Source organism: Nycticebus coucang, chromosome 22, assembly GCF_027406575.1.
Source record: "Nycticebus coucang isolate mNycCou1 chromosome 22, mNycCou1.pri, whole genome shotgun sequence".
NCBI lineage: Eukaryota > Metazoa > Chordata > Mammalia > Primates > Lorisidae > Nycticebus > Nycticebus coucang.
This window is the reverse complement of record NC_069801.1, coordinates 16,227,713-16,241,833: the sequence shown is the minus strand read 5'-3', so window position 1 is coordinate 16,241,833 and position 14,121 is coordinate 16,227,713. Positions and strand designations below refer to the sequence as shown.

At 51.1% G+C, this 14,121-nt stretch overlaps 2 protein-coding genes across 14 annotated transcripts in view; one reads left to right on the top strand and one right to left on the bottom strand.

Moving 5' to 3' along the window:
- HSPG2 (heparan sulfate proteoglycan 2) overlaps nt 1-2,834 on the top strand; it is a 102,929-nt gene extending 100,095 nt beyond the window's left edge. For all 11 annotated transcript variants that reach the window (XM_053575732.1, XM_053575730.1, XM_053575727.1 and 8 more), the window contains 6 exons: nt 1,433-1,508; nt 1,596-1,674; nt 1,827-1,897; nt 2,007-2,090; nt 2,350-2,453; nt 2,567-2,834. In XM_053575732.1, coding sequence (XP_053431707.1) covers nt 1,433-1,508; nt 1,596-1,674; nt 1,827-1,897; nt 2,007-2,090; nt 2,350-2,453; nt 2,567-2,739 — 587 coding nt within the window. In that variant the 3' untranslated portion in view covers nt 2,740-2,834. The remainder of the gene's footprint in view (nt 1-1,432; nt 1,509-1,595; nt 1,675-1,826; nt 1,898-2,006; nt 2,091-2,349; nt 2,454-2,566) is intronic.
- Nucleotides 2,835-3,814: 980 nt separating this feature from the next.
- LDLRAD2 (low density lipoprotein receptor class A domain containing 2) lies at nt 3,815-13,142 on the bottom strand. Of its 3 annotated transcripts, none has more exons than XM_053575733.1 (4): nt 12,972-13,142; nt 10,465-10,914; nt 8,121-8,252; nt 3,815-4,597 (listed from the first exon to the last, which is right to left on the bottom strand). In XM_053575733.1, the coding sequence occupies exons 1-4, from the start codon at nt 13,051-13,053 to the stop codon at nt 4,197-4,199; spliced, it is 1,065 nt and encodes a 354-aa protein (XP_053431708.1). In that variant the 5' UTR covers nt 13,054-13,142; the 3' UTR covers nt 3,815-4,196. The 3 variants fall into 3 exon arrangements, with proteins under 3 accessions (XP_053431708.1, XP_053431710.1, XP_053431709.1); XM_053575735.1 differs by having other exon boundaries at nt 3,815-4,510; XM_053575734.1 differs by having other exon boundaries at nt 10,465-10,887.
- Between the last annotated feature and the right edge of the window lie 979 nt (nt 13,143-14,121).

Sequence of the window (14,121 nt, the reverse complement as noted above, 5' to 3'; positions counted from 1 at the left end):
CCAGCCCACTCAGTAACTGTGTGACTTTGTATGAGTAGCTTAACTTTTTTTGCTTTAGTTTTCTCACACATAACACGGAGATGAATAATCTCTTTCCACAGGGCTTTGGATAACATTTTGTATAAGAGTAAAATTGTTTACTGTCGTCCCAGGCAGAGTGCAGTGGTGTTGTCATAACTCATGGCAACCTCAAACTCCTGGGCTCAAGCAATCCTCCTGCTTCAGACTCCCAAGTAGCTGGGACTACAGGTGCCCACCACCACACCTGGCTCATTTTTCTATTTTTAGTAGAGGCAGAGTCTTGCTTTTGTTCAGTCTGGTCTCCAACTCCTGAGCTTAAGCAATCCTCCTACTTTGGCCTCCCAGAGTGCTGGGATTTGAGACGTGAGCCACTGGGCCTAGCCTGTTTAGTGTATTTTAATTGCCTAGAACAATGTCTGATACAAAGTGGATACAGAATGGTAGCCACATATTGATATCATATTATCATATTAATCCATAGGGTTGTTATAAGGATTCAGTTAAAGAAAATGTTAGTAACTAGAGGTGAAGCTTCCCGCATAGGCACATCGTAGGTGCCTGATAAATGTTAGCTGTTATCCTCATCGTTTAATGGTGGCAGAGCCTGCCCTGGTAGCTGCCAGGCCTACTCTGGCCAGTGCTGGCCTGGGGGATGGGTTTTGAAGAGATAGGCAGGGGATAGTGGAGCCACACACAAGGCAGACATTGGCGTTGAAAGGCCTACGCTGCAGTCCAGGCTGCCCACATCTGGAGCTGTCACTTGCCTGAGCTATAAGCTGGAGAAAACACATAGGCCCTGAACCAACCATTGATTGCCACAGATCAAGGTGACCAACTGTCCTTGTTTTCTCTGGACTGAAGGATTTCTTGAGAAGTGGGATTTTCAGAGCTAAAGCCAGGCAGAACTTGGCAAGCAAGATGATTGGTCACCAGATGTGGATCCTATTGACTACATAAAATACATAGATTTCAAAGGATACCAGTGATACATTTCTGATTTAGAATGTATGTACTATTTATTAAAACATGAAATGACAAGATCTAGTGGTGGTCTTCACAGCTACCCCAATTTCAAAACAGTAACAGGTGCAGATGTTATTTTGAAATCTTTGCAACTACTGTAATGTGATAAATAAATATTTGTGACAAAGTCACATGTCCTGGTACTGCTACTTTGGTTTGTTGCCTACATCTATAATTAAAGGAACTGCTACATTTCTGTGAGAAGTGAGTGGAAATAGAGTTATGTTTCCCATGCAAGTTCACAGGGCCTCTGAATTCTGTCGACAGCCCCTTTAGGTATCCAGGGACAGCAGGGAGTAGAGTGGAGGTTGGGGTCAGGGGTCAGGGAACCTGTGCAGGACTGACACCTGGTGCAGGTGAGCAGGTGTCCCCACCCATTCTCCTGCAGATGCCCCTGGACAGTATGGAGCCTATTTCTATGACAATGGCTTTCTGGCCCTCCCTGGCCGCATCTTCTCCAGGAGGTAAGACTGGTATTGGGAGAGCCTGTGGGCCCACTGGGGAGGACAGGAATCTGTGACTTCTGTTCCTCACCCACCCCTGCCCCACAGCCTGCCCGAGGTGCCCGAGACCATTGAGATGGAGGTTCGGACCAGCACAGCCAGTGGCCTCCTGCTCTGGCAGGGTGTGGTGAGTGTGGGCATCCCACTCAGGGCTCCCCGGCCAGGAAGCTGATCTCTTGGTGGCCAGGGTGGTGGAGAGAGAGAGGCAGAGGTTACAGGTCTTAGGGCGCCTCAGCTGTTCAGGCTTGGTCCCCCAGAAACCTCGTGCTTCCATGGCAGGAAGTGGGAGAGCCTGGCCGAGGCAAAGACTTCATCAGCCTTGGGCTTAAGGATGGACACCTTGTCTTCAGGTAGGTCCTGACCCCCTTCCCTCCCTTCCCTCCCTTCCCTGGCTCCCAGCACTCCACCCCTCTCCAGGCCTGCCCCAGCTCACACCCTCTTGGGCCTCTGTGACTGCAGCTACGAGCTGGGTAGTGGGGAGGCCCACCTTGTCTCTGAGGACCCCGTAAATGATGGCGAGTGGCACCGGGTGACAGCACTGCGGTAAGGGAGCCGGCGGGCCCAGGGTTCAGGAGCGGGGCAGGACACCCTCCCCCAAATGGACAAGGAGGCAGGCATGGAGCTCTAGGAAGAAGCTGGGGGAGGGGGCGACCCCACTAGCCAGAGCTTTTATACCGTGGGGGAAAGAAAGAGTTCATGGAACAGGAGGCAGAAATCCAGTGCCAAAAGGAGGGGACTCTCTTGTGGGGCCAGGGAGGCTGGGGGAATTCGTGGTAAAGGGCCTGACTCAGTTCCACCGCAGAGAGGGCCAGAGAGGCTCCATCCAGGTCGACGGTGAGGAGCTGGTCAGCGGCCAATCCCCAGGCCCCAATGTGGCCGTCAATGCCAAGGGCAGCATCTACATTGGTAAGTCCTGGGCATGGGACTCAGTGCAGGCCTGGAGCCCCGCCTCCTGCAAGGCCTTCCTCATTTCCTGGGCTTCTGGAGTCCATACCCCTCCTCTTCTCCCCTCCCTGCAGGCGGAGCCCCCGATGTGGCCACGCTGACTGGGGGCAGGTTCTCCTCTGGTGTCACAGGCTGTGTCAAGAATCTGGTGCTGCACTCGGCTGGGCCCAACGCCCCTCCTCCACAGCCCCTGGACCTGCAGCACCGCGCCCAGGCCGGGGCCAACACACGCTCCTGCCCTTCATAGGCACCCACCTGCCCTACACGGACTCCTGGGCAGCACCCCAGCCCAACAATGCCGAGTATATTATTATTAATATTATTATGAATTTTTTGTAAGAACTGAGGCAATGCCACGCTTTGCTGCTACTGCCCTGGGCTGGACTGGAGGTGGGCACGCCATCCCCACACATACAGCTGGGCAAAGCCACAAGGCTGATGGGCACGGCAGGTTGGATGAGAGTAGGTGCCTTAGAAGGCCACCAGGTAGGGCCAGCCATTCATTGCTGCAGCCCTGGGGCAGCCCTCATTCCTGTGAGAGCCAACCTTGGCCTACAACCTTGTGCCTCACCAGCTACCCGAGATGGGGGGCGTCGCAGGAGCCTTTGCCACGCCCTCCAGGTTGGGAAATCTCTTTAGTACCAGCTGTGGAGCAAAAGGCAGCTCACCCTGGGCAAGCAGCCCTCTCCCCCTCCCAGCCCATGTCCCAGCTCCCCACCTCGCCAGCCAGCTGGACCACCTGCCCCTGGCAGCCTCCCCACTCCTGCCATGCCCTCCTGGCCTGCATTCTGACCCCCTGCCAACAATAGCCCAGGGCCCCTCCCCCAGGGGCTGCAAGGGAGACCCCACCCCAACTCTACAGGAGCTGCTAAAGGCAGGACCCGGCACTGAGAGGGTCTCCCCACCATACCACATCCCCCACTCATCTGGAAGTGAAGGCCCAGGGGACTCGTGGGGGAGCTGTTGGTAGCTGGAAGAGTTAGTGCCTTGGGTGGGGGGAGCTGCGACTCAGACCAAGGGGATGAAGGGGAGTTATGACAGCCTTGCCCCATCTGTGGGAGCCGGAGGACCCAGCTAGGGGGTAAGCACCCTCCTACCAGGGCCCCCAGACTGTGGGGTCGGAACACCTGGCCTCCATGTCCTAGAAGGGACCCTCCTGTGGTCTTTGTCTTGATTTTCCTTAATAAACGGTGCTATCCCCGCCAGGGTTCTCCTGTGTCTTTGACTAGGGCTTGACTCTTTGGAACCTTTGGGTAGGTCAGAGTGGGGCAAAGGAGGGCAAGTGAGGTCTGGGAATGAAGCAAGGCAGCCTTGGGGAGTGAGGCCCCCACTTCCCGCTCTGGGCATGGAGGTCCTGCCATTCCCTGGCCCAGCACAATGCCAGCCACCACCTGACCTGCAGGGTTTGCTGTGACAAGTTACCTCCCATGTCCCTTAGTGGCCCTGTGAGGCAGCAATTGTCCTCAGTCTGCAACTGAGTCTCAGAGGGTTAGGTGACCTATCCAAGGTCAGACAGCCAACTGGGGATTAGGACCCAGGGTCTGTCTTACCCCATAGCCTCCTTCCTCTGATGCACACAGTTCTTTCTAGGGGTGGCCTCCCTGATCCTGGAAGGCTGGTCCACTCAGCTGCAGCCCCCCAGGGGCGACCTGGCCAGGATACATGTAGCAGGTGGTGCAGGCTGCGCCACAGCTGAGGCAGAGGTCATAGGGACCCGGCTGCCGTTGCCAATCCAACCAGCCGGGGCGACAGCAGCACCAGAGGAAACACACAAGGAGGCCAGTGGAGGCCAGGAGCAGCGAGGAAGCCAGGGCCACCCCCCAGAGATGGGGGCCTGCAGGAAGAGAGGGTCCGCTCAGGCCTCAGCCTGGGCCTGCTGTTCCCATTCCCATCACCTGGTGAGGGACATGTGTAGGAGGGGGTTATAACCAAAAGCCACCTGCCTTCTGAAGTTACATTCTGTTGTACTGGGTCCCTGCCTGCTGGGGGGCTCCTCTTAGTTGCAATCCAGAGGGGGCCTGCAGACCCAAAAGGCGGGGAGAGAGTCAGGGCCTTGGAGGTGTCGGCATCCGTACTTGCAGTCTGGCTGGCCACCAGAGAGGGACCTGCAGTGGAAAACAACAGCACACGCACAGAGAACCACCCTTTCTGGGGCATCTCTGTGTTTCATTTAACCCTCATAAGACTTCTCTGAGTTTGTCACTATTAGTATTTCCATTTTACAGAGAGGTTAAGTCATGCTAGGTGCTGGGCCCTGCAGTATTTCTTTCTTTTTTTTTCCCCCTGAGACAGAGATTCCCTGAGTAAAGCACTAGTGTCACAGCTCACAGCAACCTCAAACTCCTGGGTTCAAGAGATTCGCTTGCCTCAGCCTCCCCAGTAGCTGGGACTGTAGGGGCCCGCCACAATGCCCAGTTAATTTTTCTATTTTGAGTAGAGATGGACTCTCACTTGCTTTTGGTCAGGGTGGTCTCAAACTCCTAAGCTCAACCAACCCAACCACCTCAGCCTCCCATAGTGCTAGGATAAGCGTGAGCCACCATGACCAGCCTACCTGCACTATTTCACTTACAGTTTATAACAACTCTGACAGGTTAGGTTTATCCTCCCTATTTCACAGATCAGGAAACTGAGGCATAGACAAGTTCACTCTTCCACTCATCTGACCAGTATTTCTTGAGCATTGCCTCTCTACCTCAGACATTGCTCTAGTGATTAGGGAGACAACTAAGCAAAAATAAGCAACTAACAAGCAAAAAAGTCTTCATAAAACTAGCAGTTTAGTGCAGAAGACACAAAACACATTAATATAGCATATGTCAAGTAGGACACGGTGACTCATGCCTGTAATCCTAGCTCTCTGGGAGGCTAAGGCAGGTGGATCTCTTGAGCTTAGGAGTCCGAGACCAGCCTGAGCAAGATCCTATCTCTAAAAATAACAAGGTGTTGTAGCAGGCACCTGTAGTCCCAGTTACTCAGGAGGCTGAGGCAAGAGGATTGCTTGAGCCCAAGAATTTGAGGTTGCTGTGAGCTATGATGCCATGGCACTCTACCTAGGGCAACAAAGTGAGACTCTGTCTCAAAAAAAAAAAAAAAAAGCATATGTCAAAGGCAGACAGGTGCTATAGAAAGAAAGTAAGCAGAGAAGGGAGACATGTTGGCTGGGGCAGGCTTGCTATCTTTTTGATTGTGGTAAAATGCATACAGCAATTACCATTTTAAACATGTTTAAGCAGACAGTTCAGTGGCCCTAAGTACATTCACACTGTTGTGCAACCATCACCACCATCCATCTCCAGAACTTTATCTTCCCAAACTAAAACTCCATATCCATTAAACAAAACTCTCCAGCCCCTGGTGACCAGAGTTCTACCTTTGGCTACGCTAGGTACCTCATATAAATGGAATCATACAGTATTTGTCCTTTGGTAACTGGCTTATTTTCATTTAGCATGTCCTCAAGGTTCATCTATATGGTCACTTGGGTGAGAATTTCCTTCCTTTTCAAAGCTCCATTGTATGGAGAGACCACATTTTGTTTAGCCATTCATCTGTAAGTAGACACGGTTACCGTGTGGGCTTACTTTTTAAATTGCACATGAACTTTATGGACACCCTCTCTATATAAAGCAGTTGGGAAAGAACTTACGGTGATAGTTAAGCAGAGATCTGCCAGGAGGCAAAGGCATGAGCATGCATATCTCTAAAGGAAAGCCTTCCTGGTGGAGGAAATGGCTAGTGCAAAGCTCAGAAGGCAGGACAAGGCTGGAGTGTGGAAGGTCCCGCGAGGGGGCCAGTGCAGAGGTGCTGAGGCAGTGGGAGAAGGCGGGGCTTGGGGCGGGGCTGGTGAAAGGAGGCAGGGCCCTAAGGGGCGGGGCCCACTCTTGCACGACTTGGGGCCCCTGGGAGGCTTCCCTTTCTCTGAGATGAGAAGTTAGTGGAGGGTTTGAGCACAGGAGTGATGATCTGACTTAATCTTTTAAAAGGCTCCTTTGGTAGGAAATCATAACTCATAACTTCCTACCCAAGTGTGGGCTGAACATAGTGACTTCCAAAGAGTATGGTATGGATACAGGAGGCAGAAAGTAACAGTGGAGAAACCTGACAAACAGGGCCTTAGCCAGGTGACTAAGATCAACATCAATAGATGTAAGCCAAGTTGTATGCATGTTGGATATGATGTGATAAAAGTGGTACTTCACCTCTGTGGTTTTCCAATAACCTGTAACTACAGCCTCATCATGAGAAAAGTATCAGGCCAATTCCAATAGTGGGGAAGCCTACAAAATACCTGAGCAGTACTCCTCAAAACTGTCAAAATATGGTGGCGCTGGGGCCTCCGGCCCCATAGCTGGAGGTGGCAGGTTCAAACCCAGCCACGGCCAAAAAGTGCAAAAAAAAAAAAAAAAAAAAACTGTCAAGGTATCAGGCGGTGCCTGTAGCTCAGTGAGTAGGGTGCCGGCCCCCTATACCGAGGGTGGAGAGTTCGAACCCGGCCCGGCCAAACTACAACAACAACAACAACAAAAATAGCTGTGTGTGTGGCAGGAACCTGTAGTCCCAGCTACTCGGGAGGCTGAGGCAAGAGAATGACCTAAGCCCAAGAGCTGGAGGTAAGCTGTGACGCCACGGCACTCTACTGAAGGTGACAAAGTGAGTGAGACTATGTCTTTAAAAAAAAAAAACTGTCAAGGTATCAAAAACAAGGAAATCCTGAGAAACTGGCACAGCTGAGTGGAGCCGAAAGAGACACAAAAACTAAATCCTGGATCCGGACTGGGCACAGTGGTTCATGCCTGTAATCCCAGCACTTTGGGAGGCCAAGACAGGAGGATCGCTTGAGGCCAGGAGTTTGCAACCAGCCTGGGCAACGTGGTGAGTTTCAGGACAGTCAGATGCTTTTGTGCAACGAACAACCTGTTCAACTGCACGTGGTAGCCCTGCCTCTGTCCCACTTCTGTGGGGACAGGGAGCTCATTCTGTTGTCCAGGTTGGTCTTGAACTCCTGACTTTTTTTTTTTTTTGGTCTTTTGCAGGTTTTGGCCAGGGCTGGGTTTGAACCTGCCACCTCCAGCATATGGGGCCAGTGCTCTACTCCTCTGAGCCACAGGCACTGCCCCTCTGTCCCACTTCTAATTGGGGAAGAGTCGGTGGGTAGAACAGCTCTAGACCCCCAGGAATAGATTATTCCTAGGTGATTTCTACTGCTCCCCCACCATTTCCTCTCTCTGGACTTTAGTTTCCCCATTTGTAAAATGCAGAAGTCAGACTGGATTAAAGTACATTTTGAGGGTGATATTTAGAGCCCCCAAAGAGGCATCAGTCAGCCAAGGCCCGAGTCCCCCCATGTCCAGTTTAGCAGAAGATCTCCCCTTTTGATATCTTGGACTTCTGCCAGGCCCCTTTTAGGAAGTTTCCACTACTAAACCATCATTTGCAAACAGCTGGATCAGATGATCTCCAGCATCCTTCTGGCTCTAACTGGTTTGACCCTTAGGCCACCTTCCTCCCTCCTGCTGTGCCTCTGCCTCCCACCTCTCCTGTAAGGCGGCGCTGCAGGGAAAGGGTACTGGGGCCAGGCTTCCCTCCTGGCTGTTCAGCAGGACCCAGGCTTCATCCGTCACTGACCTCCACAGTCAGCTGGTGGCCAAGAGCTCTGGTCACTGCCATCGCCACAGTTGTCCATGCCCCAGTGATCACACACCAGGCTCGGAGGGATGCATCTGCCATTCCCACAGCGGAAGTAGGCACCACAAGATCCTGAGGTGGAAGAGGGAATCCTGAGATGAGGATTGTGGATCAAGGCATGTGTCCCTATAGTGAGGATGTGGAAGGTGTGGGTGGAGAGAGCTGTTATCACGGACAAAAATGTGGATGAGTGTCTCCTGGGAGGAAGGGTCCTATCATAAGGAGGATCACTTGAGCCCTGGAGTTTGAAGTTGCAGTGAGCTATGATCACTCTACTGCACTCCAGCCTGGGCAACAGAGTGAGACCCTATCAAATAGGCTGGGTGTGGTGGCTCACACCTGTAATTCTAGCACTCTGGGAGGCCAAGACGGTGGATTGCTTGATGTTCAAGACCTGCCTGAGCAAGATCAAGATAGCTTGAGCAAGAGTGAGACCCTGTCTCTACTAAAAACAGAAAAGCTGAGGCAAGAGGATCACTTGAGCCAAAGAGTTTGAAGTTGCTGTGAGCTATGATGACACCATGGCACTCTAGCCACGGTGACAGCTTGAGACTCTGTCTTAAATAAATAAATAAATAAAGGCATGTAGGTGTAAAAGTGAGTGTCTATGAGAGAAAAAACACAGACATTCACATGGTAACATACAGGGAGTCCTAAGTGCATGCATAAGACAGGCAGGGTATGCCTGTAGATGTGACTGACAGACTGCATATGGCCTGAGGATGTGTAGTGAACCTTCCCTCATTGAAAGGATTCAAGGAAGCCAGAGTTACAAGAGGGCTTCATCACTGCCACTTTCCTTTTGGAGGGCCATCCCGCTAAACACAGAGAAGCTGCAACACTCTTGGCCTCCCGGGCTGACAACTGCACCTCACCGGAGCCCAAAGCCACGTAGAGAAAGAGGAAGAAAGGACAGGAGGAAAGTTGGCAGTGATTTCTAATCAGGTAGTGAAAATGTTTGGAAAGCAATATGATAGAAATCTTGGCATGCTATAGCCTACAGCACCCAGAGAAGGGGACCCCAGGCACCATCAGTTATGGCCCAATGGTTTTGGGTACAAATTTCCTATAGTTTATTTCAGAGCCACAGACTCTAATAGGGGAAAGAAAGAGAATCTAAAATCCAAACTTCAGACCATGCACTATTCCAGGGTAGAAGGGTGAAACTTGACTAAAGAGACAAAGTCGTTGGAATGGAAGCTCTCCAGCCAGCTCAGTGCTAAAGGCCTGTCCAAGGCCTAGTGCTCCAAGGTCTAGTTCTTGGTGAACCTATGTTGGCTCTCAGAGACCCCCATGTTATTGCCTTAAATAGCTCACAACCTCATGTATAAATCTCCATTCTGAATATTCTGCCAGGGATCACGATAAGACTTCTCCATTGTTTTGGAATCTTCTGGGCTTTGGAAGTTCATCTATTTGCCATCACTGGAGACAGCCTCTTCTGTGACACCACCAAGTGGCTCCAGTTCTAGGGGAACTCCCTGGAGCTAAAGCCTTGAACTCAATTCAGCCGCAGGACACACTAGCATTAAAGTCCAGCCACTATGCTTACCAGCTGAGAGGCCTTGGGCCCTTAACCTCTGGGAGCTTGTTTCCCCAATGTGAACATAGTATGAATGCTGACCTAGTAGAACTGCTGAGAGGCACAGATGAGATGTTGTGTGCAAAGGACCAAAAGGCCATGCTTAATAAGCAAGTAGGATTCATTTCAGTTCCCAAGGTTCCCTCTCCTTGCTAAGGGGGCTGCTGTTACCTACAGTCGTGAGTGTCCTAACCATGCCCTTCTGCAAACACCTGAAGGACTGACCTGGGACTGAGGAGCCCTTATGAACTTGATAGTGTGTTGTGTGTAGGTGTGCAAGGTGGTACTGTGTGTACATGAGCTGTATGTGATGTGAATTGTGTGTGAGTGTGCAGCGTGTGAGAGCATGTGAGGGGTGTGTGTGTGTGTGTACAAGGTTGTGGGTTATGTGGACGTGTGTGTGAGTGTGTGGATGTCAGAGTGAGGTGTGTACATGTGTGAATGTGTGTGTGTGTGTGTGTGTGTGTGTGAACACCAGGGCATCCTGGCCTGCATATCCATGGTAGCCAGATTTATGGGGGTGGCTCTTTGGGCTTGGAACACCTGTCCCTTACTGGGTCCCTCCAGCAGTCATCATCCCTCCACTCTGAGGCCCCAGCCTCTCCCCCACTTCCCAGCTCCCTGTGCCCCCCATTCCTCGACTACCAGCCCCTGTGCCGCACCCCCACTGTGGCCTTGTCCTGACCCTCAGCTTCAACTCACCTAACCGGAAAGAGGTGACTTCGCCCACGAAGTCCACGCGAGGCTGGCGACCTCTAGTGACCAGGCGCAGTCCTAGGAAAGGTCCAGAGGACGCCACGGGGACGGGGATGGTCAGGCCACAAACAGGGGCCCCCAGGACCCGGGGCGCCCCCGGCGGGCCCTCGTAGAACTGCAGGAAGGAGCCGGGGGCGCAGGGGTCGGCCGAAGGGCTGGGTGCCGGGGGCGGCGGGGACGCTGGGGTCAGGCTGTAGACCAGGAAGAAGCGGAACTGGAAGCGGATCCTGTCGCCAGGGGCCGCCGCCTCTAGCCAGAGCCCGCAGTCGGTGTCGGGAACCACGAAGTAGAATCTGCGGGACGCAGAATGCGAGCGCAGCAGCAGCCCGTCCCCCTGCCACGTCTGCCCGCACAGGGCCACCAGGTCGGCTGCAGAGAAAACCACGGACCCTGGAGCTACACAGCGAGATCCCAAACCTGTCTCTGCCCCCTGTGTGATCCCCAAGCAAGTCTCTCTCCCTCTCTGAGCCTCTGTTTCCTCATGGATCAACAGAGATGTCAAGCAATCTCAGAATTTTTATGACAATTAAATGAGTTTCATTTTATTCAAATCCACAATCCTATTCAAAAGACCTAAGATGTGTTTCAGAATTTTCCGATTTTAGAAAGAGGATATGTACATATTATATATACACACACACAGCATATTGTATTGCAGCCCCAAAGAGAGTCCACAGAGACTCTCCAAGATGAAACACATTGTCTAGACATCGATTGTCTGCACACTTATCCTTGGGGAGGTAAATAAAGACGATAATCTCCTCTCAGTTCAGGTCAAGTGTTACCAATAAATTAGTCAAGAACAAATTTTGGTTTTCGGAGCTCTTTGTATTTTAGAATTGCAAATAAAGTATTGTAGACAGATAGGTGTACAGGCCTTAGTACAGTGCCTGGCATTTAATCAGTGTTACAGAAGTGTTGGCTACTACTTCAGTAATAGCCCCCGTTTGTGTGAGTTGTACCTAAGTTGGATGTTTGTAACTTGAGGACTGCCTGTTCTCTCTTATTCAAGGATGGAGTAGACACATTTGGGTTCTTGCCCACCCAAGAGCCATTCCTTGTTTCTTCTTGCTAAAAGAAGCCTTGTAATCCTAATTTATCTGTCAGGTTTAGGGATTGATGTGTGACCCAGTGGTTCAGGCTGATGAGATTTAACAAGAGGTCTGCTGGGAGTTCCTAGCTAAGTATTCCTCCCAGACCAAAAAAAAGAGGGGGAAGGGGGCTGAAGGGAGCTGGCAGTGGCACACACCTGTAAATCCTAGGACTCTGGAAGTTTGAGCCAAGAGGATCCCTTGAGCTCAGGACTTTGAGACCAGCCTGAGCAAGAGCAAAACCCCATCTCTACTAAAAATAGAAAAACCTGCTAGGCACTATGGCAGGCGCCTGTAGTCCTAGCTACTAGGGAGGCTGAGGCAGAAGGATCATTTGGACCCAGGAGTTTGAGGTTGCTGTGAGCTAGGCTTATGCTATGGCACTCTAGCCTGAGAAACAGAGGGTGAGAATCTGTCAAAAAATAAAATAAAATAAAAGGAAGTGTGTGTGGAGAGCTGTCTGCTGATGAGCCTGCTTTTGAAAGCTGTGACCGAGGATGAGATATCCAGTGCTGCAGCAGCCATCTCCAGAGGGTGAGGTCGTGAGCATTACAGAGAAACAGAAATGATGTAGCTGAGCTGCTGAATTAACGTTCTCTGGAATCACCTATGGCCGTGCTTCTTAGGTGAAATAATAAATGCCGTAGGGATTAAGGTCCATTTAGTTTGGTATTTGTTACTTATAGCCCAAAATATCCTTAGTACTACAAGGTGGTTGTGAGGATTAAATAAGAGAAAGTGTAAGTGCTCAAAGTAGCTTTGATGGTTTTAAGGACAGAGAAGAGGAGGTAAGTTTTCTGGGCAAGGTAGGGGTACTATTGGGTACTCAGGATCATCCAGAATGTGGGTCTGTGGAGAACTCCATCACAGCTCAAGATGTGAGAATATTTTCCCGTATTTGTGCAGACCTATTAAAGCCAGAGCCCACCGTGGAGACATATGGGGTAACAGAGGGGTTTACAGAGTGAGTCAAGTGAGCACTAAGCGTCTTGCCTGGTCTATTTCATCTTATATGTACACTAATAATCATCCCTTACAGGGCAAGGGGCTATTATTACTCTCATTTTACTGCTGAAGAAACTAATAATTGAACTAATAAACTCAAGGGTACAAATGTAGGAAGTGGCAGAGTGTGTGAAGGCAGGGCTGTGTGACTCCAAAGCCCACAGTATTTTCCATTGTTAAGACCTGAGGGCTGTCCTGACCATCCCTAGACCCCTAGCCTTCCAGAGGGTTTTCCAGCCTCCTCTACCTCAAATGTCCTGGCCTATCAGAGTAACTTCTGATTAGACAAATACAGTCTGTCAGGGTGGTGGGGGCCCGAGCCTCCTGGGTGCCCCAGCCAAGCCCCCTCATACTCACCTGTCTCCAAAGCAGACACAGTCAGGGCAGCTGCCCCCAGCAGGAGCAGCCTTTGGGGCAGCTGCCAAAGATGAGCCTCCATCCAGGCTCTGCTATGCCCACCAATGGTGCAGACCCACGGAATCTTCAATTTGGGGTCTCTGGGGAGATACAAGGAGCTGGAGAGGCAAGTCTGCCAGCTCCTATGGTCTCTTCACTATGGTCTTTGCGCTTTCTGTTCCAGATCTTCCTCCTTTGGATCAGAATTGTGTCTAGGGGTTGCTATGGAGATTTGGGGCCAGGGCTAGAGCCTAGAGACAGAAGGCAGGGAGGATGTCTGCTTATACCCTGCCAGACAGGAACCAGGCAACTCAGATCCGGGTTAGCCACAGGGCTCTGGGCAAGCCACAGCCTGAGAGAGCTGCTCCCTTTCTAAATATGTTGGCACCTTAGGGACTGAGCTTGAGGTTGGTCCAAGACACCAAGGAGCCTCTCTCCCAGGGAGGGCCTACAGAGGCAGCAAGTGGACCAAGAGTCTGCTCGAGGCCTTTGCACTCACAGTGCCCTTTGCCTGGAGTGCTCTTCTCTCATAGTGGTCCATGGCTGGCTTCTTTAGGTCCTCAGGCTGTGGCTCACATGTTACCTCCACACACCAGGCTTCTCTGACCATCTTTCGATCTAAATTAGCCCTCTCCCTCCTTGTCATTCAATTACATCTCCCTCAATTTACCATCTCAGCACTCTGGAATTATTGCCCATATTGATTTCTTGTTGTATATACCTCCAATGGCTCCCACTAAGATTATGTTCCATCCATGCATGGTGGCTCATGCCTATAGTCCCAGCTATTCAGGCGGCTGAGGGAGGAGGATACCTGAGCCCAGGAGTTCGAGGCTACAGTGAGTTGTGATTGAGTCACTACACTTCAGCCTGAGTGACAGAATAAAATAATGTTCCATGAGTATCTTGCTGACCTCTGAACCCTTAGGCTATAGCACTGTGCCTGGCACATAGCAGGAATCCAGAATAAAGAAGAATAAATGTATGTCATTGAGCAAATGAGCTCCATTTTTGTGGGTCTTACTTCTCCATACGTAAAATAAAGAGCTTGGACTAATTCAGGCTTTTTCAAAACACATTATTAGTAGAACAATTTTTTTTCGGTTATCTT

Excerpts from the sequence above, each read along its gene's own strand:
- LDLRAD2 (XM_053575733.1), bottom strand. The coding sequence starts at position 13,053 with ATGGAGGCTCATCTTTGGCAGCTGCCCCAAAGGCTGCTCCTGCTGGGG. Across the intron at positions 10,915-12,971 it reads TGTGTCTGCTTTGGAGACAG|CTCCAGGGTCCGTGGTTTTC; the intron begins GTGAGTATGAGG and ends CTCGCTGTGTAG. Across the intron at positions 8,253-10,464 it reads AGTCACCTCTTTCCGGTTAG|GATCTTGTGGTGCCTACTTC; the intron begins GTGAGTTGAAGC and ends CTTCCACCTCAG.